We start from the raw sequence: 25862 nt of genomic DNA, 5'->3' as shown, positions 1-25862 counted from the left end.
AAGACCGTTTTCCATTTTCTCATCAGACCTCATTTGGATGTCAGAGTGCAAACTTATATTCCAGACTCAGACTTCAATAGCTCACTGTGGTCCAATTGAGTCGGAATCTATTTTGCTGGAGTCTGTATAAAATGGACCGACTGACTCTTTAAAATATATAATAAATTGGGTTCAGTAGTTCAATGTTGTAAATGTTTTCATAAGAATTTCGAAAAGTTATGAAAAGTCCCATTAATTTATGTTCTGTTCCTGATCTAAGCTTTTAGCAGAGATGAATCTGTTCTGCACATGCTCAGCAGTGACCAGTGCTGTGGACTTACAAGTCAATGAAATTGAGGAGTTGGGAGTTGGAAATTTGACTTACCAACTCCACAGCCCTGGCCAAAACAACAGATAGCGCTCACGAGTTATATGGTAGTCTGCAGGAGCCCAGTAAGAGTTTGTGCTGAGTTTGTAAGTTATCTGCTGTCCATTGGTAAGAAATGAGTTCCTGATCGCTGTGACTCACTGATCCCGAGAATGAGGTTTACATGCAGCGCAGAATGGGCATATGCACCACTGCGCCATTTATTCTTTATGGGACTGCTGAAGCACAGCAACCCATTCAGAATTCAATATGATCACAGATTCCTTTTAACCCCTTAATGTCCAATGACGGACACAGTCCGTCATCAGACATCTCCCCTGCTTTGATGAGGGCTCCAGCGCTGAGCCCTCATCAAAGTCGGGACATGTCAGCTGTTATGAACAGCTGACATGTGCCCACAATAGGCGCGAGCGGAATCGCCGTCCGCCCGTGCCTATTAACTAGTTAAATCCCGCTGTCAAAGCTGACAGCGGGCATTTAAATAGCATTTCCGGCCGCCAATGACGTCATCGCCGACCCCCGTCACGTGATCGGGGGTCGGCGTCATGTTGCCTGGAAAACCAGAGGTCTCTATGAGACCTCTATGGTTGTTCCAGGCATATGGCTTTCAGCGCCACCTAGTGGTCGGCGCTGAAAGCACAGCAGTAAATCTGCTACATATGGGCGGATCTGCTCATTGCCCATATGTAGCAGAGCCGATCGGGTTGCGCATGCTTCTAGCCTCCTATGGAGGCTATTGAAGCATGCCAAATGTAAAAAAAAAAAAAAAAAAAAAAAAAAAAAAAAAAAAAAAACCCTAAAAGTTCAAATCACCCCCCTTTCGCCCCAATCAAAATAAAACAGTAAAAAAAATCCCACATACATATTAGGTATCGCCGCGTTCAGAATCGCCCGAATAAAAAAAAGCATTAACCCGATCGCTAAACGGCGTAGCGAGAAAAAAATTCAAAAGGCCAGAATTACGTTTTTTTGGTCGCCAAGACATTGCATTAAAATGCAATAACGGGCGATCAAAAGAACGTATCTGCACAAAAGTGGTATCATTAAAAACGTCAGCCCGGCATGGAAAAAATAAGCCCACACCCGACCCCAGATCATGAAAAATGGAGACGCAAACTTTTTTTCACCACTTAGATAAAAGAGGACATAGACATGTTTGGTGTCTATGAACTCGTAATGACCTGGAGAATTATAATGGCAGGTCAGATTTAGCATCTAGTGAACCTAGCAAAAAAGCCAAGCAAAAAACAAGTGTGGGATTGCACTTTTTTGGCAATTTCACTGCACTTGGAAATTTGTTCCCGTTTTCGAGTACACAACATGGTAAAACCAATGGTGTCATTTAAAAGTACAACTTGTCCCGCAAAAAATAAGCCCTCACATGGCCATATATACGGAAAAATAAAAAAGTTATGGCTCTGGAAAGAAGGGGAGAGAAAAATGAAAATGCAAAACCAAAAATACCCCTGGTCGTTAAGGGGTTAAAGATATATTCCAGTTTAAAAAAAAAAAAAAACGAAAAAAAAAAACACAAACAACTTAAGTACATAATAAAGAAAAATACTACATTCAAAGAGACTTTGTTCTCTGCTTTATATCTCTGAATGGAAACTGCCTCCTTTCACGAGAGGACAAGTTCTTGTGCTTTGACCACTGAGGCAAATTGAAGCAATTATATTGCACATTGTAAACAACAAATGGTGTGCAAAAAATACTATAATGTAATGGCAATAGTAAGTCTTCCCGGTAAGTGTCACTTGGACAGATTTTCATCGTTTGATGTGAACAATGACCATTCAAGGAGTATAATAATTCTTGTTCAGTTGTGTAAGTTTTAAATGTGTATTCGAAGAATAAAAATAAAACAAACTGTAGTTAAAGAGGATCTGTCACCAGTGTTTTTTTCAGAATACTGAACATCTAATATATAAAGCTCAAGTGTGTATGTATGTATGTATGTATGTATGTATGTATGTATGGGATTGGCATCCGCACCGTCGCAGCTACAGCCACAAAATTTGGCACAGTCACACGTCTGGACCCCGAGAGTGTCCTAGGCTATGTTGTGAGGCAAAATTTTAACCCAGCGCTTTCCAATTCACCAAACAATTTTGCCCCTATATACATAATGGGGAAAAAAGTGTGTGTATCAAGCCCCGCCCCTCATTATGATGTCACAATGGTTGCCATGGCGACGCTGATGTCATAATAGGTTGCAAGCCCCGCCCTCATTATGATGTCATAATGGTTGACTATGGGATGGAGAATATGTATGACGGGTATATGGGCACGGGACTATGGGATGGCAGATGTATGATGGGTATATGGACACGGGACTATGGGATGGAGGATATGTATAATGGGTATATGGGCACGGGACTATGGGATGGCAGATGTATGATGGGTATATGGACACGGGACTATGGGATGGAGAATGTGTGATGGGTATATGGGCGGCACTGGACTATGGGATGGAGGATATGTATGACGGGTATATGGGCACGGGACTATGGGATGGCGGATATGGATGATGGGTATATGGGCACGGGACTATGGGATGGCGGATATGTATGATGGGTATATGGGCACGGGACTATGGGATGGAGGATATGTATGATGGGTATATGGGCACGGGACTATGGTATCGTGGATATGTATGATGGGTATATGGGCACGGGACTATGGGATGGAGGATAATTATAATTTGCTATAACTAACCACAGTTAGTTACTATGCCCGGGCAGCGCCGGGCTCTTCAGCTAGTATTAAATTAATCTCTTAGACTTGATGAGACTGGTGTATTTACTTTGAAATCCTTTTGGAAAATATAGCTTATAGCCATTCTGACATGGATTTTCATTCCCACATCCCACCCATCCTGGCTGCAGCTTTTATTGAGCAGAGGGAGATCTGAGCAGCAGCAGGGACATAGAGAATCTGACACTCAGGTTAAGTGAGTGGAGATGAAGTTAAACTTTCAAAAAGTATTAAACAGCAATGTGGACATGTTTTTTTAAAGTGAGTATAACAGTCTCATTAAGTCCAAGCAGTCTATTAATTTATATAGTTGAGATTGTTAAATCCGGCAACAGATCCTCTTTTAAAAGTGTACAGTACAGACCAAAAGTTTGGACACACCTTCTCATTCAAAGAGTTTTCTTTATTTTCATGACTATGAAAATTGTAGATTCACTCTGAAGGCATCAAAACTACGAATTAACACATGTGGAATTATATAATTAGCAAAAAAGTAAGTGTGAAACAACTGAAAATTTTACTTATATTCTAGGTTCTTCAAAGTAGCCACCTTTTGCTTTGATTACTGCTTTGCACACTCTTGGCATTCTCTTGATGAGCTTCAAGAGGTAGTCACCGGAAATGGTTTTCACTTCACAGGTGTGCCCTGTCAAGTTTAATAAGTGGGATTTCTTGCCTTATAAATGGGGTTGGGACCATCAGTTGTCTTGTGCAGATACACGGTGGATACACAGGTGATAGTCCTACTGAATAGACTGTTAGAATTTGTATTATGGCAAGAAAAAAGCAGCTGAGTAAAGAAAAACGAGTGGCCATCATTACTTTAAGAAATGAAGGTCAGTCAGTTCGAAAAATTGGGAAAACTTTGAAAGTGCCCCAAGTGCAGTGGCAAAAGCCATCAAGCGCTACAAAGAAACTGGCTCACAAGAGGACCGCCCCAGGAAAGGAAGACCAAGAGTCACCTCTGCTGCGGAGGAGAAGTTCATCCGAGTCACCAGCCTCAGAAATCGCAGGTTAACAGCAGCTCAGATCAGAGACCAGGTCAATGCCACACAGAGTTCTAGCAGCAGACACATTTCTACAACAACTGTTAAGAGGAGACTTTGTGCAGCAGGCCTTCATGGTAAAATAGCTGCTAGGAAACCACGACTAAGGACAGGCAACAAGCAGAAGAGACTTGCTTGGGCTAAAGAACACAAGAAATGGACATCAGACCAGTGGAAATCTGTGCTTTGGTCTAATGAGTCCAAATTTGAGATCTTTGGTTCCAACCACCGTGTCTTTGTGCGACGCAGAAAAGGTGAACGGATGGACTCTACATGCCTGGTTCCCACCGTGAAGCATGGAGGAGGAGGTGTGATGGTGTGGGGGTGCTTTGCTGGTGACACTGTTGGGGATTTATTCAAAACTGAAGGCATACTGAACCAGCATGGCTACCACAGCATCTTGCAGCGGCATGCTATTCCATCCGGTTTGCGTTTAGTTGGACCATCATTTATTTTTCAACAGGACAATGACCCCAAACACACCTCCAGGCTGTGTAAGGGCTATTTGACCAAGAAGGAGAGCGATGGGGTGCTACGCCAGATGACCTGGCCTCCACAGTCAACAGACCTGAACCCAATCGAGATGGTTTGGGGTGAGCTGGACCGCAGAGTGAAGGCAAAAGGGCCAACAAGTGCTAAGCATCTCTGGGAACTCCTTCAAGACTGGTGGAAGACCATTTCCGGTGACTACCTCTTGAAGCTCATCAAGAGAATGCCAAGAGTGTGCAAAGCAGTAATCAAAGCAAAAGGTGGCTACTTTGAAGAACCTAGACTATAAGACATATTTTCAGTTGTTTCACACGTTTTTGTTAATTATATAATTCCACATGTGTTAATTCATATGTTAATTCATAGTTTTGATGCCTTCAGAGTGAATCTACAATTTTCAGTGTCATAAAAATAAAGAAAACTCTTTGAATGAGAAGGTGTGTCCAAACTTTTGGTCTGTACTGTATGTCCAACTGAGATTTGACAATCAAACAGATCAAATTCAGTTTTAAAGTTGACCTGAAGCTAATAAAGCTACAATAAAAAAAAAACAAAAAAAAAAAAAACCGAACAATTACCTCACCAAATGTTCCAAAGTACTCCCTTATCTTTTCTTCTGGTGTGTCTGGGGACAAGCCACCCACAAATATTTTCTTAACTGGTTCTTTGGTCTTCATGGCTTTCGCTCTTTTTGGATCAATAACTTTGCCATTTAGCTTGTGATCTTTCTGCTCCATGACCTGCAAGAACAAACCATAGCAGTCAACACCATATACTACATTTGACAAAAGCTTAATTCTTCAGACCTCAAGTCGGATTTATTAAAATGTAAAGTTAATTAACCCATACTGTATAAGATAAAATAAAAGTGTTCATATTGGATGTGCCCTACAGTGAATAGAAACTACTGTCCGGCATTCACAAGAAGCCCTCACACAGTTCCATCGGAGGTCAAAAAGTAGTGGGACGAAATGACGACAAAACCAAAATAGTGTTATTCTTCCCTTTTATTCTTTAATGAGAAGGAAATCTTGTTTTTGCACTTTCGTTTTCTTATCACCTTCCACGGGCCATAACTTGAGTTGTAGTTTTGAATGGCACCATTTATTTTAATCACACAATGTACAGAACAAAAATTTAAAAAAAAATCCAAGGGGAATGAAATAGTAAAATAAATCTTGGATTTGCATTATTTTTTTTTAAAGATTTTTACAGCATTCATTGTGTAATAAAAATGACCCGGAAACAGGATTGTCCGTATCAGTGTGACTGCGGTGAAACCGTATTTCGCGGATTATGAGACGCACCCCAAATTTTGGGGAGGAAAATAGGAATAATTTTTTTTTTTAATAAAATGGTGGTGCGTCTTATAGTACACTTTAGTCAGCTTACCGAGGAGGGGGTGGTTCCAAGCGAACACCTATGGAGAATTCTAAAGGGACAAGTTGACCATCACTCTCCATCCAACATCTGGGCTCTAAAATATGTTGTTCTTGAAGAATACGATAGATGTTGCAATATCTCGCCAACTAGTTCATTCCATGCCTAGAAGACTTGATGTTGTCCTTCAATACCATAGAAGTCATACAAAATACTAGATGCAGTAGTTTTGATGTGGGAAGTATTCATTTTTGCCTCAACTAATTCTGAACATTTTGCAATTAAAGTTATATCACCAACCTTACTTTCACGTTATGGGTTACAAAAACATTCCATAAAACTCGACCTTGCCAAAGTTTTGGAAATTGTTCTTTTCCTCAGTGATGTTTATTAAAGTCATATGGTTCAAAGAAGGTGTACTCATTTATGCCAAGCACAATAAATAAATATATATGTGGGTTTCCTTGGGGTTCTCCGGTTTCCTCCCAGATGCCAAAGACATACTGATAGGGAATTTAGATTGTGAGCTCCATCAGGGACAGTGATGATAATGCTTGTAAAGGGCTGTGGAATTAATGGTGCTATATAAATGAGTAAAATTATTATATACTTTTTTTTTTTAAAATCACTCACCTCCCCCCTTTTTCCCCAGATTTACAATAGAGAAATACACAGTGCCGGCAAAAAAAATCTTTACACTTGCGCAGCAAAAAAAAACTTTACATATAAAATCCACATCATAATTTCACTTTTTAAAAGTGTACACAATGGGGGAGATAATAAAAACCTGTCTAATATTAAAGCTGGCTTTGTTGCAAATATCAACCAATCAACGCTCAGTTTTCACTTCTTTGGTAAAGCGAAAGCTGCACTCTGGCTGTTATGTGCAGCTCAGCCAGTTTTGCTATTAGGCAGTCTTTTATTATCTCCCTCAGTTTTTTATTATTTCCCACAATGAGTCGAAAGAAGCTTAAGGCTGAGTTCACACGTGGCGTTTTTTTCGTGTTTCCGCGGCGGTTTTAATCGCGCGATTTTGCCGCGAAAACGCGAAAAATAAGCATCCCATGCATTCCTATGGGATTCCGCAATGCTGTGCTAATGCTGCGGTTTTTACCGCGGCGGAATCGCTTCGCGGTAAAAACCGCAGCATGCTCATTAATTTGCGGAATCGCGGCGATCCCGCACCCATAGGAATGCATTGTTCCGCTTACTTCCCGCATGTGGTTGTGCACACCATGCGGAAAGTAAGCAGAACATTTGCGGATGGTACCCACGGTCCGGAGGAGAGGAGACTGTCCTCCGGGCTCTGGGTACCATATCCCTGTAAAAAAAAAAGAATTTAAAAATAAAAAATATTATTATTCTCACCCTCCGACGTCCCGCGCAGCCTTTCCGCTTCTCTCCACGCTCCCGTTCCCAGTAATCCTTTGCGAAAATACCCGCGATGGCGTCCGTTCTCGCGGGATCGCAAAGTCTCGCGGTCATTCGCGCGACGTCAACGCGAATGACCGCGAGACATCACGATCCTGCGAGAACGGACGTCATCGCGGGCATTTTCGCAAAGGATTACTGGGAACTGCTGTGCGGGACGTCGGAAGGTAAGAATAACACCATTTTTTATTTTTTTTTTGCATTTTTTCTTTTACTACTGATGCTGCATAGGCGGCCTCAGTAGTAAAAAGTTGGTCACACTTGTCAAACACTATGTTTGACGAGTGTGACCAACCTGTCAATCAGTTCTCCAAGCGATGCTACAGATCGCTTGGAAAACGCTAGCATTTTGCAAGCTAAATACGCTTGCAAAATGCTAGTTTTTCCGCGGGAAAATCGCGGGAATTTAAAATGCAATTTTCCCGCGGACTGGAATTCCGGAATTCTCGCGGTAATTTCCGCGAGAGTTCCGGTACGTGTGCACTTAGTCTAAAAAGGAAGAGAAATCCCGTGCCTTAGCTCTGCTCGAGAAGGGGGATTCGGTGATTGCTGTAGCTAGAGATCTGGGAGTGTCAAGAGAAGCAATTTATCAACTGAAGCGGTCAGCGGCATCATTGCCTCCTGGGATGGTACCGCTGCGGAAGTCAGGCTCTGGCGCACCTAAGACGACTTCACCAAGGACTGATAAGCTTCTGAAGCGTGAAGTGATGTCACATCCTTCTATAACTGCTGGTGAACTAAAAAACAAGTACCCTATGCTCCTCCAGAACATCACAACTAGGACAATTCGTCACTGCCTGCAGAAGGACCTGGGTCTACCAAGTTGCCGTGCCGCAAAGAAGCCCCTGCTCACAGCAGCAATGAAGAAGAAAAGGCTTGCCTTTTGTAAGAAATATCAAGATTGGACATCTGAAGAGTGGAAGAAAGTGATGTTTACTAATGAGAGCACTTTCAGGCTGGTCAGGGGAGGCTCAAAGGTTGTGCGTCGTCCGAGTACCGTGTCTCGGTATGACCCAAAATATAGAGTCAAGACTGTTAAACACCCTGACAGTGTGATGGTGTGGGGTGCATTCAGTGGAAGCATGGGCAGGGCAGGTTTGTACTTCCTTCCCAATAATGTAACTATGAAAGCAAGCAATTATATTACTGTTTTGGAAGAACACATGCTTACTTTTTGGGTCATACATCAGTGTGATTATTTTATGCATGATGGAGCCCCTGTCCACAAAGCCAAGGTTTCTCAGTGACCATAACATTAACATTTTAGAGTGGCCAGGTAATTCCCCTGACCATAGAAAATGCCTGGAATTTAATGAAAAACAAGGTTCAAGAGACACGACCCAGCAACATCAACAATCTAAAGGAGGTGCTGAAGACACTGTGTGTAAACATGGACTCCACATACTTAGTCAGTCTTGCTGAATCCATGCCTAAACAACTGCAGATGGTGATAAAATGTAAGGGTGACATGACAAAATACTAATTGTAATAAAATCTCCACAATAAAACACTTGAGTCCACTTTTTTTTTTTTTTATAAGGCTGAATTTTTTTTTTTTTTTTTTTACCACCATAATATATTTATAAAAAAAATAAAAATAAAAAAAAAATTGGTCAAGCTTGCACTGACCTGGAGAATTGCATGGTCAGGTCCTTTTTACTGCACAATGAACGCCATAAAAACCAGAATCCGAAAAACAATGATGAAATTTCATCTTTTATACATTATCACTTCACGTGGAATTTTTTTACCCCATTTTTCAGTACATTATATGGTAAAAAGAATGACGTCAATAAAACTACAATTTGTTTAGCAAAAAACAAACCTTTATACAGCTACACAAAGAAAATTGAGAAAAAAAAAAAAAAAAAAGTTTTATCTCCTGGAAACAGGAGGATAAAATGAAAAACTAAAAAGCCCAGACACATTTAAAAAGGCTTTTAGTCTTTGAGAAATGCAAACCCCTTAAAGGAATACTCCGGGGAGATGAAAAATTCTTGTACTGTTCTAACACTCCCATACAATAAAGATGAGATGCCCAGTGCAGTTCTATTATTTTTAGAACACTAATTCAGTGTAACAGGGGCTGCTCCTCACTGCTCCCCCTCCCGTCTGGGACGTTACATCACACGCCTCTGTTCAGCTGTGAGAAACAGGCGTTTTGCTGCAGATAACAGGGGGAGAGGTCTGCGGCAGGCTGCTCCAAGCTGCCGGCTCCATGATCTCTGTCTCGATATAGCCCATGAAAAGTGGGTGTGCTCTCTTCTATTAGCAGTCATGTCAACAAGAAGATGCAAACACACGCTGTGACCCTCTCCTCTGGGGTTTATACTGGGATGATTTAGCGAATCCTGCTTTGAGCAGGGGGTTGGACCAGATGGCCCAGGAGGTCCCTTCCAACTCTACGATTCTATGATTCTATGTCTGACAGATGCATCAGACAGCTGAGGAGACACGTGGCAATCCAGGACGATACAGTTGCAGGGGTCAGGACAGTTGATATGTGAGAAGAGGGGGATTGAACATGGCAGTACCGAATAAACCAATGCAGATTGCCTCTGCTGTCTGTATGAGACATGGCAAGATTAGAGTTGAGCGAAACGGGTCGAAAAAATTCAAAAGTCGCCGACTTTTGGCAAAGTCGGGTTTCATGAAACGAAACCCGACCCTAGGATGAGGTCGGCGACTTACGCGCCAAAGTCGCGTTTCAAAAGTTTGTTTTGCGCTCTTTTGCAGCCAATCAGGATCCGCGGACACTGTGGGCAACGTGATGACCTAGGCACGGGTCACCACCATCTTTCAGAAGGGCATGCAAGTGATTGGCTTGCTTTGGTGGGCGTCACAGGGGGTATAAAAGGGCGTGCACGCAGACCGCCATCTTACTTCTGCCGATCTTAGTATAGGGAGAGGTTGCTGCTGATTCTGTAGGGAGAGCGTTAAGGGGGTTTTACACTAAGCAATATCGCTAGCAATATCGCTAAAACGTCACTGGTTTTGTTACCAGCGACCGGCTCCCCCGCTGCTCATTGCTGATCGCGCGAGAATGTCCGGCTCCATTTCTCGTCGGGCGCTTCCTGCTGAGCTTCCTGCTGTGACGACGAGCGACGCGTGGACGCGGGCGGGAGGACGCAGGATCGCTGTGTGTGAATGGTAAGTATCGTCCGCTGCGTCGCTGCTGCATCGCTGTGAGATCTTTCTGTATGAAAGCTCACTAGCGATCATTTAGCGATGCACCAGCGATCCTGACCGGGTCGGATCGCTGGTTGGATCGCTGGTGCATCACTAAATGTAAAAGGGCCTTTAGGCAGGGAAGACAAAAAAACTGCTTCTGCTGCTAGCGATTTGGCCTGCACAACACACAAGTCACTGTGTGTGCAGTGCAAGGGGAGGCTATATTGTGGTGTATCAGTGGTGTTGGTTGTTGGGCTGCCTTTTAAGGCTTCCTGACACGCTGGCATTGCTGTTTACCCACTGCTCCGCAAACTGCTTTTTTAAAAGCAATCCAATCTCCCTTATCCTCTAGTCACTTTTGTCACAGCTGTGCCATCGAGCCTGTCACATAGCGCTCAGATATCAGTGGGCCTCACACAATCCACAAGTGTCCAGTGTCCAAAAGTGCGCGCAGAGATTCAAAATCTCCATTATCCTCTCGTCACTTTGGTCACAGGCAGCTGTGCCATCGAGCGTGTCACATAGCGCTCAGATATCAGTGGGCCTCACACAATCCACAAGTGTCCAGTGTCCAAAAGTGTGCGCAGAGATTCAAAATCTCCATTATCCTCTCGTCACTTTGGTCACAGGCAGCTGTGCCATCGAGCCTGTCACATAGCGCTCAGATATCAGTGGGCCTCACACAATCCAAAAGTGTCCACTGTCCACAAGTGTGTGCAGAAATTCTAAATCTCCCCTGTCCTATAGACACCTTGTACCTTGTTTTACATTACTATATAGTTTGTTGGATTTTGTCTACATTTCTACCAAAAATGAGGAAGGCTGGTGGAAGAGGCCGTGGAATTGGGCGGGGGTTGGCAGCTGGTAATGATGGTGTTGGTGGTGGATATGATGGTAGTGGCAAGAGCAAAATAGGACCGAATACAGGAGGTGCTGACCCTGCGTCATCGTCTGGCTACATAAGGCCTCGAACGCTTAGTTTTCTAGGAGTTGGCAAACCGCTTTTAAAGGCAGAGCATCAGGAAAAAGTTTTGTCTTACATTGCTGACTCAGCCTCCAGCTCTATCGCCTCCTCTTCTTCAGTTGTAAAAAGTAAAAGCACTGAGTCGTCATTGGAGGCTCATGTTCATGAACCACACCTTTCCTTGTGTCCTTCACCCCAACCAAGATTGAAGGATGATGCAGGCCATACTACTGATTACTCCATGGAGCTGTTTTCACATACCATGCCTGGATTATCAAGTGAAATGGTGAATTACCCAGGCCAAGATGAATCTGACATGGAGTGCACTGATGCACAGCCGCTGATGGATGATTCTGCTGGTACATTCACTCAGAGCACTACATTGTCCTCGCAGTGTACAGAGCCAGATTTTGACCCTGATGAGACTCAGGTGCCCCTTCCCGCACACTATACCACCATACACGGTGACACAGAGAAAGGTGCACATGACATAGAAGAGGAGGTGATGGATGACCCAGTTGTTGACCCAGATTGGCATCCATTGGGGGAAGAGGGTGCTGCTTCCAATAGCTCAGATGAGGAGCATCCACAGCAGACATCGACATCGCAACAGCTGTTATCTGGCAGGCCCGGAGCACTCCAAAGACAGGTTCCAAACATCAAAAGAGTTGCTGGACAGCTTGTCCAGAGGGTCAAAAGATCACAGCGTGCTAGGCCGCAAAATGTCTGCCAAAGTAGGAAGAGTGCAGTGTGGCACTTTTTTGAACAAAATCCTCATGATCAGGCCAAGGTTATCTGTAAGAAGTGCGCAAAGACCTTTAGCCGAGGGAAAAATCTGAAAAATTTGAATACCAGTTGCATGCTTAGACATTTAACCAGCATGCACTTGCAAGCGTGGACACAACACCAAACCTCAAGTGCCACATGTGCAACTGATCACAACGAAGGTAGTCAGCAACGCTACATTGTTTCCCCCACTGTAAGCCCACCGGTTAGCACAGCAGCAAATGTTGAGGTGTCGTTGCAAGCCCACAGCAGTCAGGGAATCCCACTGTTATATCAACGAAAGACTGATTCTAGGCCATCAGAAAGAACACCAACTCCATCACCATCATCAACCCTCTCTCAGTCCGCCCTGTCCACCGCTACTTCCACCATATGCAGCTCTCAAGTCCAGCTCACCCTCCCAGACACTATGAGTAGGTCAAGAAAGTACTCAGTCTCTCATCCGCGTACACTGGGTTTGAACGCCCACATTGCCAAACTAATCTCGTTTGAGATGATGCCCTTTCGGTTGTTGGAAAGCACAGCTTTCCGCAGACTCATGGCCTATGCAGTACCACGCTATGACCTACCCAGTCGCTGCTTCTTCTCTTGCAAAGCCATCCCAGCCCTCCACTATCATGTGAAAGACCGCATTGTCCATGCACTCAAGCAGTCAGTGAGCGGAAAGGTGCACCTCACAACTGATGCATGGTCCAGTCGGCATGGCCAGGGCCGTTACGTGTCCATCACTGCGCACTGGGTTAATGTGGTGGATGCAGGGTCCACAGGGGACAGCGGTGGTGGGACAGTGCTGCCTAGCCCACGGTATAGGAAACAGTTGGCTGTAGGCGTTCGACCCTCCTCCTCCTCCTCCAGAAGCGAACGCTCGTCCACAGAGCGCAGTCGTACGAGCACTCCATCTGCAGCTGCCACTGTTGCACACGATGTGTCCCCCTATCGAGCAGCTAGTAGAAAGCGTCAGCAGGCTGTGTTGCAGATGATGTGTTTGGGCGACAGACACACCGCCGAGGTGCTGGCCGAGTACTTGAAGCGACAAACTGAGTCATGGCTGGGCAGTGTACATCTTGAGGCAGGCAAGGTAGTTAGTGATAACGGCCGTAATTTTGTGGCAGCCATAGCCCTTTCAAAACTCAGCCACATACCTTGCTTGGCTCACACCTTGAACCTGGTGGTGCAGTGCTTCCTCAAAAATTATCCGGAGTTAACAGCCCTGCTCCAGAAGTTGCGAAGACTGTGAGCGCACATCCGCCGGTCGCCTGTACACTCCGTTCGTATGCAGAAGCTGCAGCGATTGCTCCACCTTCCCAACCACCGCCTCATTATCGACATTGCAACAAGGTGGAACTCCACCCTGCACATGGTGGAGCGGCTGTGCGAGCAGAGGCAGGCCATAATGCATTTGTGGGAGGATACACGGCCAGGCACTTTGAGAGTAGACATGGAGTTGACAGGCGTGCAGTGGTCGAAGCTGAAAGACCTTTGTAAAGTCCTTCAGTGTTTTGAGGAATGCACACGGCTGGTAAGCGCAGACGACGCCATCCTAAGCATGAGCATCCCACTTATGTGTCTGCTCATGCAAACTTTGACGCACCTTAAGGAGCAGGCGTCTGCAGCCAATGTTGATGAGGAGGAAGAGGAGGAGGGAATCCTTGATGACATTCAGCCATTGTCTGCTCAGGGACCTCTCCTGGACGAGGTGGAGGAAGAAGAGGAGGAGGAGGAGGATGATGGGGATGATTACTTAGGGGAGGAGGATGCATCTCATGGGGCAAGTGAAAATGTTGGCCTGGCAAGGTCTGGTACAGGGTTTGTGCGTGACTGGAGGGATGTGGATTTGCCAGAAAGTGCTCCTCCACCCAGCACTCGCAGTGCATCATTGACACCGGGAACATTGGCCCACATGTCAGATTATGCCTTGCGGATCCTAAAAAGGGACCCCCGCATTGCCAAAATGATGAACGATGACGACTACTGGTTGGCCAGCATCCTGGATCCACGCTATAAAGGCAAATTACAAAACATCATGCCACAGGAGAACCTTGACCTAATATTGGCTAATAAACAAGCAACTCTGGTAAATCGGTTGCTTGAGGCATTCCCAGCACACAGCAGCGGTGATGGTTCTCACACGAGCCGTACGGGCCGGGGGCAGCTTGGCAGAGGTGTTCGTGGTGCACACAGCAGAAGTGGCGTTGGAGACAGGGGTTTCATGACAATGTTGTGGACTGATTTTTCAAATACCGCTCACACAACTGGTAATACTGCATCGATGGAAAGTGACAGGAGACAGCAGTTGTCAACTATGGTTACAAACTACTTTTCCTCCCATATCGATGTTCTCCCACACAGGTCATTCCCCTTTGACTATTGGGCCGCTAAACTGGACACCTGGCCTGAATTGGCCCAATATGCCTTACAGGAGCTCGCTTGCCCAGCTGCAAGTGTGGTATCGGAAAGAGTCTTCAGTGCAGCTGGATCAATCCTGACAGAAAAAAGGACCCGTCTGTCAACCCAAAATGTGGATGATCTAACCTTCATTAAAATGAACCACGCATGGGTTTCCAAGGATTTTGTCCCACCTTCCCCTGATGACACATAGGGTGACAGAAAAATGGCTTGCTTTGGTCCACCTCTTCCTGGGACTTCACCTATTTCGCCTTTTGCATCAGCTGAATGTCCAACATCAACATATGCCACTTTCTAAAACTCCCTAACTGTGCTGCCTCCCCCCCCATGGCCGGGGTCACCACCTACCGCACGACACCGTGCGAGTGCCGTTGCCCTGGACAGGTGGGTAGGCCGACTCTTGGGCGCGGGCACTGGCACAGGGTTCCTCATAGTGCAATCAAGTGTCTCTGACGGTGGTGGTGCACACCCGCCGTCAGACACACCGCTGTACTATGAGGGGCCCAATGCCAGTACCGACGCCCACGAGTGGGCCCCCCTTGCTTGGGCAGGGCCCCAGCATTTGCAATCTTTACCTCTCCCTGCTCCTCCGCTGTGTAATCTGGGCCGTCAAATCCATACTGTGCCTGACACCGTCTGAGCCTGCCTCCTGAGACATATATTTTGAATGTGTACGCTATCCATACATGTTATCCAGGGATACGGTACCCTTTCTAACCTTTGTGCAATCACGTGCAATCCATACTGGGCCTAACACCGTCTGAGCCTGCCTCCTGAAACATATATTTTGAATGTGTACGCTATCCATACATGTTATCCAGGGATACGGTACCCTTTCTAACCTTTGTGCAATCCATACTGGGCCTGACACCGTCTGAGCCTGCCTCCTGAGACATATATTTTGAATGTGTACGCTATCCATACATGTTATCCAGGGATACGGTACCCTTTCTAACCTTTGTGCAATCACGTGCAATCCATACTGGGCGTGAGAACGGCTGGCGAGCTGTTAAGCAAGCTACAGCACCTGTCCAGACAAGTACAGGGATTCCCTAGCGAGGAGACTTATTTGATTGTTTTCAATGTTGGGACAGCAATTTTTGGGGAGCACTATACTCTGGAGAATGATAGATGGGGCCCACCATACACTGGAACATTCCAAAGGTGGACATCAGACACTGGAGCAGCATTTACAGGGCCCATTATACACTAGAGCATTAGAAATGGGGCCCATTATGTTTGGAGCATTATTTGGGCCCATAAGACAGTGGAGCTTCATCCATGGGGACCAACATATACTGTAGCATTATGTGGAGCTCATCATATACTGTTTCAAACATTATATGGGACCAATGATTCTGTATGGAGAAATAGATGGGCCTCGTCATGAGATGTAAAAAGTGAGGTATTTTTCATTGTACTATACCGCTATTTATCTGCCGTATCGGAGCATGATGAGTTGTGGTATGTGTTAAAGGGGCGCTCTTTCGCCCAGGGCACATGAAAACCTGCAGCCAGCCCTCCCCCCCCCACAACTTTAGCCAAATAACCCCCATTTTTCAGTGCGTAACTTGTATTATGAAGTTAATTAAGGTTGACAAGCTTAAGTAAGAAGAATTGATGCTTTTGGCATTCAAATGGGCACTGTAGGTGTGTTTCCTGTCCTCCTCTCACTGCCGACTTTTATTCCCCATTGACTTACATTGGGTTTCGTGTTTCGGGACGACCCCGACTTTTCCCTATAATCGGACGATCTTGCTCGACCCGACTTTTGGAAAAGTCGGGTTTCACGAAACGAAACGCGACCCTAAAAAACCAAAAGTCGCTCAACTCTAGGCAAGATACATTATGCACTGTCATGAGTTGTACAGCAGAGGATCACAGCGTGGTATTTGCATTATCTGGTTGACATGACCGCTACTAAAAGGGAGCATGCCCCCTTGTTCTTGGGACTGAACAGAGACCCGATATCAGGAGGTGAGCAGCTAGGAATAGCCCCCCGCAGGCCACACCCCCATTATCGGACTGAATAGAAACATAGGGTGGCGGGGAGATACAAACAGCCTAGAGCAGGCCAGGACCCCTGTTCTTGGTAGAGAAAAGTGTAGTTACTTACCGTTAACGGTATTTCTCTGAGCCCATGACGGCACTACGGATAAATAGGCGGTAACTCTCTCCCGCATCAGTTGTTTTACAGAGCATTAATGGAACTTCAGCCTAATACTAACACGAACAACTTTAAGAAAAAATTTCTGTAATCATTAAACTGAGTAGAGGAGACACCACGTGACTATTTGACTAAACTGCATTTACAATAAGTGCGCACCCCACACGTGTAGGGAGGGAATATACAGGTGCCGTCACAGGCTCAGAGAAATATCATTAACGGTAAGTAACTACGCTTTTCCCTTTCCCCCATGTCGGCACCACGGAGAGAATTGCAGAGACTATTAATTAGGAGGGGGACCACTGCCTCCAGCACCCTTCTACCAAAAGGTTAAATCTGAGGATGTGGCTAGGTCCAGCCGATAGTGGTTGAAGAAGGTTGAAGGAGAGGACCAAGTAGCAGCTCTACATGTCTGCTCAATCGAGACACCTGATCTCTCTGCCCAGGAGGTTGACACCACTCTTGTAGAATAGGCTGTTACTCTGTCCGGGATGTCCGCACCCCGTGACGAGTATGACAAGGTGATGGAGTCTCGCCAGCGTGCTTTTTGATGCTTTCCGCCTCTTTCTTGGCCCCTGGAAGCACACAAAAAGAGACCTATCCTTTCTACACTCCCTGGTAGCTGCTAGGTATTCACTTAGGCATCTCCTGACATCTAATGTGTGTAGAACTTCCTCTCCCTTGTTTTTGAGATTGGGGCAAGAGGAGGGGAGGGAGATTTCCTGAGTTCTGTGGAAATGGGATGCTACCTTCGGTAGGTAGGCCGGGTCCATTCTAAGTACCACCCTGTCATCCAGGATCTGCGTAAATGGAGGGAAGGCCGACAGGGCCTGGATATCACTGATTCTACGGGCCGATGTCAGGGCTATCAAGAGGGAGGTCTTAAATGATATTAGCTTTAGTGGTGCTTCTGGTAAAGGTTCAAAGGGAGACTTGGTCAGAGCTGAGAAAGTTTAGATCCCAGGGAGGAGTGTTCAGAGAAGACATGGGCCTGGATCTACTAGCTGCCCTAATGAACCTGGAAACCCAAAGGTTCCCTGCCAAGTCATAGTTGTATAGGGCCCCTAGGGCCACCACCTGAACCTTCAGTGTGCTGGTAGCTAGTCCTTGCGCTAAGCCTTTTTGCAGGAACTCTAGAATCTTTGCTGGGGTACATTCCCACCCGAGCTGGCCCTTGATACTGAAAGGAACTTCCTCCAGATCCATCCGTACAATTTAGTGGTTACAGGTTTTCTGCTCCGTAGGAGAGTAGACACTAAATTTGGGGAGAAGCCTCTGTTGCTTAACAGAGCCCTTTCACATTCCAGGCTATCATATGTAGGTTCTCCACCTGAGGGTGAAGTACTGGGCCTTGTGAGTAAGTTCGGGATATCCGGGAGGACCCAAGGGTTGGAGAAGGACATTCTCCTCAACCAAGAGAACCAAGTCCTTCTTGGCCAGAAGGGAGCTATTAAGATCACTCTTGCTTTGTCCTCCCAAACCTTTCTCAGAACTGATGGAATTAAGGCTATTGGTGGGAACACATACACAAGGGGAAAGTGCCAGGGGATCATAAGGGCGTCCAGGGCTACTAGGTTCCCGGAGGGGTCTATGGAGCAGAAGGTTTTCACCTTCCGATTCGTCTTGCACGACGATGGTAAGTCTGTAGGTTCCCTATGGGGACAGGAAACCAATTGATGCGGGAGAGAGGTACCGCCTTTATATCCGTGGTGCCGTCGTGGGGGAAAGAGAAACAGCCATCATCAGGAGACTGGCTGATAGTAACAGCATGGAGCTGTGCACTGCTGTGCGACACAACATCCCACTCAAGAGGGTGGGGGGGAGCAGCTCCTGTCACACTGAATTACAAGGGTTATAAAGAGAACAGAACTGCTCTGGGCATCTCATCTTCATAGTGTGCGAGTACAGGAACAGTACAAGTGTTTTATTTCCCCAGAGTACCACATTAATACAGGCAGCATGAATACCAATGGTGTCCATGTTCTGTTTAACAGGCGGTCACTTTCTCACTTTTTGTTACATAGTGGCATCAAACAAAATCCAATCCCAACTGGCAGCTCTGTGATATTAGTCTCCTCACAAAGATCCACCCTTTTTGTATGTCCTCTCATGGAGCAGGAACTATAATTTCTGCTTTAAATAAACCCCCTGACAATATCAATCCATATGTCGCTAAGTGATGTGTGTAAAATGTCCAGTATCTGCATGAGATGTAGCCGCACTCTGCTAAAAGCTAACAGTGAGAAACTTGTCACCAGCAGGAGCCACCACCAGAAGACAGGTAGAAGAGACTTATGAATTCCATAAGATATACTGTAGATTAGCAGTTGTGCTTTACGCTACAAACATATCACTGTATAGAACCAAGAGCTGTGGAAAAGCAACATGAGGAGGCGCATTTTTGCAAAGCCAGAAGCACCGTGAGAACTGTAGGGTACATTAGGGGAACCAAATCAGAGGCTAAAAGGAGCTAGTATGGTAGACTGTGTAGAAATGCCACATCAACTAAAACAGGTATACACTTCATATGCAAAACCTCTACATTATTCTTTATATATAGACTATACATAGGCACCATATAGGCAAAGAAAAAAGTACCATAGGAATGGAGCAGCACAGTTAAAATGAGAAATACTCCAGTGTAGGTGCATAGCTTCAAAAGAACAACTTATATACAAGTCAAGAAACCAAAAGAGAAGTACAGGCAGGAAATTTAAGTCATTCAGGTTCATTCACCCACTGATCTAGTAATTTTTTAATAACTCAATGGAACCATTTTCAGGCTTCAAAATTATTATATTGAGGTACTGAAATGCTGCTATAACACTAAGGCTATGTGCATACGTTGAGGAATTGCCATGGAAATTCCACAACTCCCTGCCCAGGAAATATGCTAGAATTCCGCATGTGTAATTCCCGCGTATTTCCCACGTTTTAACTTGCGTTTTGCAAGCGTAATTAGTTTTCAGAATGCTAGCGTTTTCCAAGCGATTTGTAGCATCGCTTGGAAAACTGATTGACAGGTTGGTCACACTCGTCAAACAGTGTTTGACGAGTGTGACCAACTTTTTACTATTGAGGTCCTCCAGACCCTGGGTACCAGCCGCACATTTTCCGCTTACTTTGCGCATGGTGGCCATAGCCACATGCGGAAAATAAGCAAAACAATGCTTTCCTATGTGTGCGGAATTCGCACAAAGAATGAGCATGCTGCGTAATTTTCCGCGATACGATTCCGCTGCGGAAAAATACGCATTAGCACAGCATGTGCGGAACGCCATAGGATTGCATGGGATGCTTTTTTCGCGTTTTCGTGACAAAAACGCGCGTTAAAAAGCGCCGTAAAAACGCTACGTGTGCACACAGCCTAAGGGCTAATACTCACGTGCGAGAAACTCGGACGAGTCTCGCACGTCAATACCAGACACTGCCGCAGGCACTTGGATCGGAGCGTTTAGCTGCATATATTTCTATGTAGCTGAACACTCTATTCCGAGTGCCAGCGGCAGTGTCGGGTATTGACGTGCGAGACTCGTCTGAGTTTCTCGCATACGAGTATGAGCCCTAAGGGAACAGACCTGAGTGACTTCACCACCACCCCCAGAAGTGCTGCACTACTTTAATTTTAGGCACAAAAAAAAAAGCCATCATTTCGGGACCAGTGGGAACCCAACCACTGGGACACCACCAATCCTGAGAAAATGTTACAGCCTCTGCAGTGACATCTCAAACACCTGGCTGTTCAGGGGAACTGTAGCTCGGTATCGGTACATTGCCATTGCATACGTGATGGCATACACTGGCAATATGCCATCACTATTAGAGACAAAAATGTCTTTCCAACAGAAGCAATCTGTAACCGCCGTCATCAGGACAGAGGTTGCCAGATACTACCAGTGAACTTGCATTCAGTAGTAAATAGAAACACCAAGCAATGATAGTAAAGAACACCCACTGGCCAGGTAACATGTATTCACACCCAGCATAAACACATTTTCAAACAAATTTATACAATAGAAATCTCACTTAAAGCATACCTTATCAACACCTTCAGATTCTTTAAACAATACAAAGCCGAAGCCTCTTGACCGACCAGTTACTGGATCCAGTTTCAAGGTACAGTCTACAACTTCTCCAAATTTTGAAAAGTAATCCTTCAGGTCCTTCTTTGTAGTGTCCCAGCTAAGCCCGCCAATAAACATCTTCCTGCACAAAAAAAACGCAGATCTTTACAGATTTTACAAAGATTCCTTAAAGAAACCCATCGGAAGTTTCATATTACCCTAACTATGGTCAGAATTAAATAGTCACAGACTACCTAAATGCAGCGGTGTTTAGGAGAAAATGTTGAGAACAGAATTGTCTGCTGGTGGGCTTATACTGGCTACTCCAAGTCCACAATAGATCAATGAGCTACCTGTAGTTTCGGCTTATACTCGCACTCAGAAAAAGCATGTTGCCATAGCACACACAATTACAAGATGTCAACAATGTAAAGAACAGAAGACCTGTCTCACCACTGAAGCCATGGAAAGGGTTGGGCACTACTTAACAAGTCCCTTTCATGAGAACTGCTATAGATAAGAACTTTACCAAACACTTCCGTACCCAGAGCTGATCTTCTGGTCACGTAATCTTTGGATGAGAATCCTGATTTCTGGGCTCGGAAAGCTTGATGGGCACACTGCCCCTGTGCATGCTGCTACAGACACACTCCCTCCTTTACAGAATAAATCAGCTCAACTGAATCATTACAAACACTTCCAGATCTCATCTCACAGCAGTAAAGGGGGTTTTACACTAAGCAATATCGCTAGCAATATCGCTAAAACGTCACTGGTTTTGTGACGTTATAGCGATATTGCTAGTGATATCGCTATGTGTGATACTTACCTACGACCGGCTCCCCCGCTGTCCATCGCTGATCGCGCGAGATTGTCCGGCTCCATTTCTTGTCGTCTGCTTCCTGCTGTGACGTCCAGCGACGCGTGGAGGCGGGCGGGAGGACGCCAGGATCGCTGTGTGTGAACGGTAAGTATTGTGCGCTGCGTCGCTGCTGCATCGCTGTGAGATCTTTCTATATGAAAGCTCACTAGCGATCATTTAGCGATGCACCAACGATCCTGACCGGGTTGGATCGCTGGTGCATCGCTAAATGTAAAAGGGCCTTTAGTGTGGGGGAACAGTGATAAGAGATCTGGAGCATTTTGTAATTATGCATAACTCCGGTAGTTATAGAGATCCATGGTCTTTTCTACCCTGGAGGAAATTACCTGCTTACGATTGGTCAACCTCATGCAGAGGAAGAAGTACATACCCCAGAGACAAATCTCTGGTAATACCTAGTTGAACTAGAACATAAATAACCTACATTTAACCAGGGCTGTGGAGTCGGTAAGCCAAACCTGCGACTCCGACTCCTCAATTTCCCTTACACCGACTCCAACTCCCACACATATTGCTTATATTTAAGTGAAAAATTTATTGTAGTACAATGTGAACCTCAGACATTTAATCATTTCTATGATCCAATAATCAAGATATTTAGATAGAACAGAATATATATTGGTGTACTACCCGGTTTTCATTCTTTTTGGTACAGATACGATATGGATAGACAGATATGGATAAATGGATAGATAGAGCAGATTTCTAATCTGCTTTTGCTATTGAAAACATTATCTATGAGCTCAAAAACCTTTCAGGTGATGCGGTTTTTTAAAAAGATGATCAGCTTTTGCAGCTGAAAAACGTATCCTCAAAAAACACAGGAAAAACGCTGTGTGTGAATGTAGCCTTAGATCAGGAATAGAACAGCCATTTATAGGACATTTCATAACTTTCCCAAACTCCTATGAAAAAATATTCAGCACATCCTGCATTGAATTACTGTACCCAATTTATTATATATTTTAGGAGTCGGAGTCGGTCCATTTTATACCGACTCCAACTCCACCAAAATGAGCACCGACTCCGACTCCACGACTCCGACTCCACAGCCCTGCATTTAACAATATCTCCACAACATAGAGGAGAAATTAAAAAATATAAACTACGTTTTACTCAGCTCTGCAGACACTATTCCATGATGCTGATATTGGTCAAATGTCTATTTTTAAAGACATGCCATCAACATTAAAATTCAGGAAAAGCCCTTTTACTACATTAAAGGATTAAGTCCCTAAAGGTTCAGATAAATCAGCAGGTAAATCGGCGATAGAGTCTATTATTTGCAATATGCTCGCCTGTGGAGTGATTGAATTGTTTATTGCAGCATATGAGTATTGTTATTGGAAACACATCCACCAATGTAATCAAGGTATGTACTGCTGACAACACTGAATGGGGACAGATCAGAATCGCGATCTTGTTTATGGTCCTATATGGGGGTAAAAAAAAAAAAAAAAAAAAGGCTACCAGGTCCACGCTTAGGTAAAAGCTAAATTAAAGACTATAGGAGGATCTCAAGAAAGCCACAAAATAGTAGACCTCTTTCTAATTTTGGAAATTCCACTTAATTGCTGTAGCAGCTGCTAGGGGGCTCACTGTGCAGCATAATAGATGCTGATCCTTCCGGGATTAAGAAAAAAAAAAGAAAATCATTTGGCTGCAAGAGCAGAAACACTAGGACAAGCACACCATTTACCCCCCCAATACCAAACAGTAGAATTAAAGCAGCCACAGTTAAGACCGACACTGCTACAGGGGGCTCAGCAATTGTTAGTATGGGGTTTCCTTGTGTGTTCTAGGGCAGGCAGTGCGGTTGCCTGTTTTATGGGGGCATTGTAGCTGTCACCATTAACGCACTTCATGTCTACATGGGCTGGATGTATTTAGGAGCTATATCCATTTCCTTGCTTTAGCTGCGGGGCGAGTTACCGGATCCCATATTCATGCACTGAATATGCTAGACATGTTACATTGATGGGGGCCCCGACTGCCGAGACACCCATGCATGGTCAGGAAGACCCGCCATTTCCCCCAGCCGCAGGGTATTGAATAGGGTGCCTGCTGCTCCAAACGCCTCTTAGGCTCTGTGCACATGTCAGCGTGATGGTTCTGATTAGAACAGATACAGAATCAGGATCAATGGAAACAGAGAGGCACCACTGATTTATATGGGGTCTATCGGACCGGACCTCCCTGTAGGCGAGTACAAGGGGTTATGTTTTTGCCTTCCAGGGTGAATCAGAGTCATGTATAGAATGCCGTCACATGGGGCTGAAAGGTGGTGGCCATAGGATATATCGGGAAAAAATGGCGACGGTTCCCTTTAAATATCATTTCACCTGACGAATGAATGTGGTTTGTTGGGTGAATAGTATCCTGCCGATTATCAGGAAACCAGCGCGCCATTAGGGTAGGTAGCAATATTATATGGCCGGACAACCGCCAACACTGACCGTCATTGGCCAGTAGTGAAATGTGATGGATTGGATCATGGACAACTAGCCAGAGCTAAATATACTGGAGAATAGTCAGAGAAGCCAGACAAGATGGCTGAAAGCCGCACGCAGATAGGATTTGCAATGGATTCGCGACACGGTAATGACTGCGCGGCCAAAAAGTGGCTATTACAGGTTTCATCCTAAAGAAGTGTTACTACGGCTATGCCCACGCCACTCCTGATCCAGGGGGTCCTCCTGGTGATAGAGGGGTGTCAGGGCCCAGATGGAGGTCTGCCCCCTGCAGGCCGTGGGTGACAAGTACCTTGGTGACGGTTTGTGTCTGGGGGCATTTGCCAGAAGGGCCAAGCCATTCCCTGCAGCAGGGGCCCGGACACCGTGTGTGCAGGAATATGGCACCTAGCGGACACCTATGTCGGGGAGGACGGCCGTCCCTAGTAGGCAGCTCACCCCTCGTCTTCCTCGGTCTTGCCGGAGTTCATGCTCAGCTCCTCGCCGGGCCCGCTGCCCTCTGGCTCGCTGGCGGAGGCCTCCATCATGGTCTCGCCCTGACCCTGCATCTCGTCTTCCCCCAACATCTCCGGTTATCAACAATAGCGAGGAGAGCGCAGCCACAGCAGCAGAGGCGAGTAATGGCGGATTCCTGGCCGTGCCACTCCTCCGCTACTCCCGGCACCGCCTCCCGCGCGCAGTAATGGCGGCGTCACGGCTTGAAATGGCCGCCGGCCCCGTCCTGTCACTGCTGCGCGCTTTCTGCGACACTTTGTGGCGTTACCAAGGAGACGGCACGACCCCAGCGCACTTGTACCGTCCCTGTGTATAAAGGACGTATTCATTGCTCCAGTCACCAGAGTCCTCGTAGCGCTGCATGCGCCGCCATGCCGGTGTCTGCGCCCTCACTGTGGTGGCACTGCCGTGTCTGGTCCACCGGAGAAAATAATGGGGGGCGCAGGATAGTGGTCACCCAGAGGGTCCCCTCCCTGTGCAGCTGTGAGGAGCCCCCCACAGAGCGGGTCTGGGGGTGAGAGGGGAATGGTGTCAGTCAGGCCTCATTCACACTCTGTTGTTTGAAGTACATGTGGTTTCCCTTATTTTCAGGGATATCATCCGGACCCATTATACCCTACTAGATTATGGCCCGATGCTATCCCATCGGGAGGATTCCATAGCATCACACCTCTTGCCATGTTAACCCTCAACACACACACTCCTCTCACCTTTCACCATCTCCACTCACTCTTTCACTCCACATACGACCCCTTCTCTCACTCCGTCTCTCATACTCACGCCGTCATCGCCGCTGCTCCACGATCCCCGACATCTTCTTCCGCCGGCGCCATCCTGGATCCAGACGTTGTCCACGCCGGCAACATGTTCTTCCGGCGACGCCATCTTGAGTATCGTGAAATCCCGCGATATTCAAGATGGCGTCGCCGGAAGAACATGTCGCCGGCGTGGACGACGTCGGGATCCACAATGGCGTCGGCGAAAT

The 25862-nt window shown here is 45.9% G+C and overlaps 1 protein-coding gene across 4 annotated transcripts in view; it reads right to left on the bottom strand.

The window, feature by feature from the left end:
• The window catches only part of LOC141047686 (heterogeneous nuclear ribonucleoprotein D0-like), a 31151-nt gene extending 6015 nt beyond the window's left edge, over positions 1 to 25136 (bottom strand). The window contains exons 1-3 of one of the 4 annotated variants that reach the window (XR_012219888.1): positions 24821 to 25136; positions 21002 to 21191; positions 5238 to 5399 (exon numbers count right to left, since the gene is read on the bottom strand). Coding sequence is in view for 3 of the 4 variants with exons in the window: in XM_073542918.1 (XP_073399019.1) it covers positions 5238 to 5399; positions 21002 to 21191; positions 24821 to 24948 (480 nt within the window). In the remaining variant the exon portion in view is untranslated. The remainder of the gene's footprint in view (positions 1 to 5237; positions 5400 to 21001; positions 21192 to 24820) is intronic. The other 3 variants (XM_073542918.1, XM_073542902.1, XM_073542908.1) reach the window with 3 other exon arrangements.
• Between the last annotated feature and the right edge of the window lie 726 nt (positions 25137 to 25862).

The sequence above is a fragment of the Dendrobates tinctorius genome, unplaced genomic scaffold, assembly GCF_039654945.1.
Source record: "Dendrobates tinctorius isolate UK_male_01 unplaced genomic scaffold, ASM3965494v1 ptg000011l, whole genome shotgun sequence".
Classification (NCBI taxonomy): domain Eukaryota; kingdom Metazoa; phylum Chordata; class Amphibia; order Anura; family Dendrobatidae; genus Dendrobates; species Dendrobates tinctorius.
The sequence above is the reverse complement of the archived record's forward strand: the minus strand, read 5'-3'. Positions and strand labels throughout refer to the sequence as shown.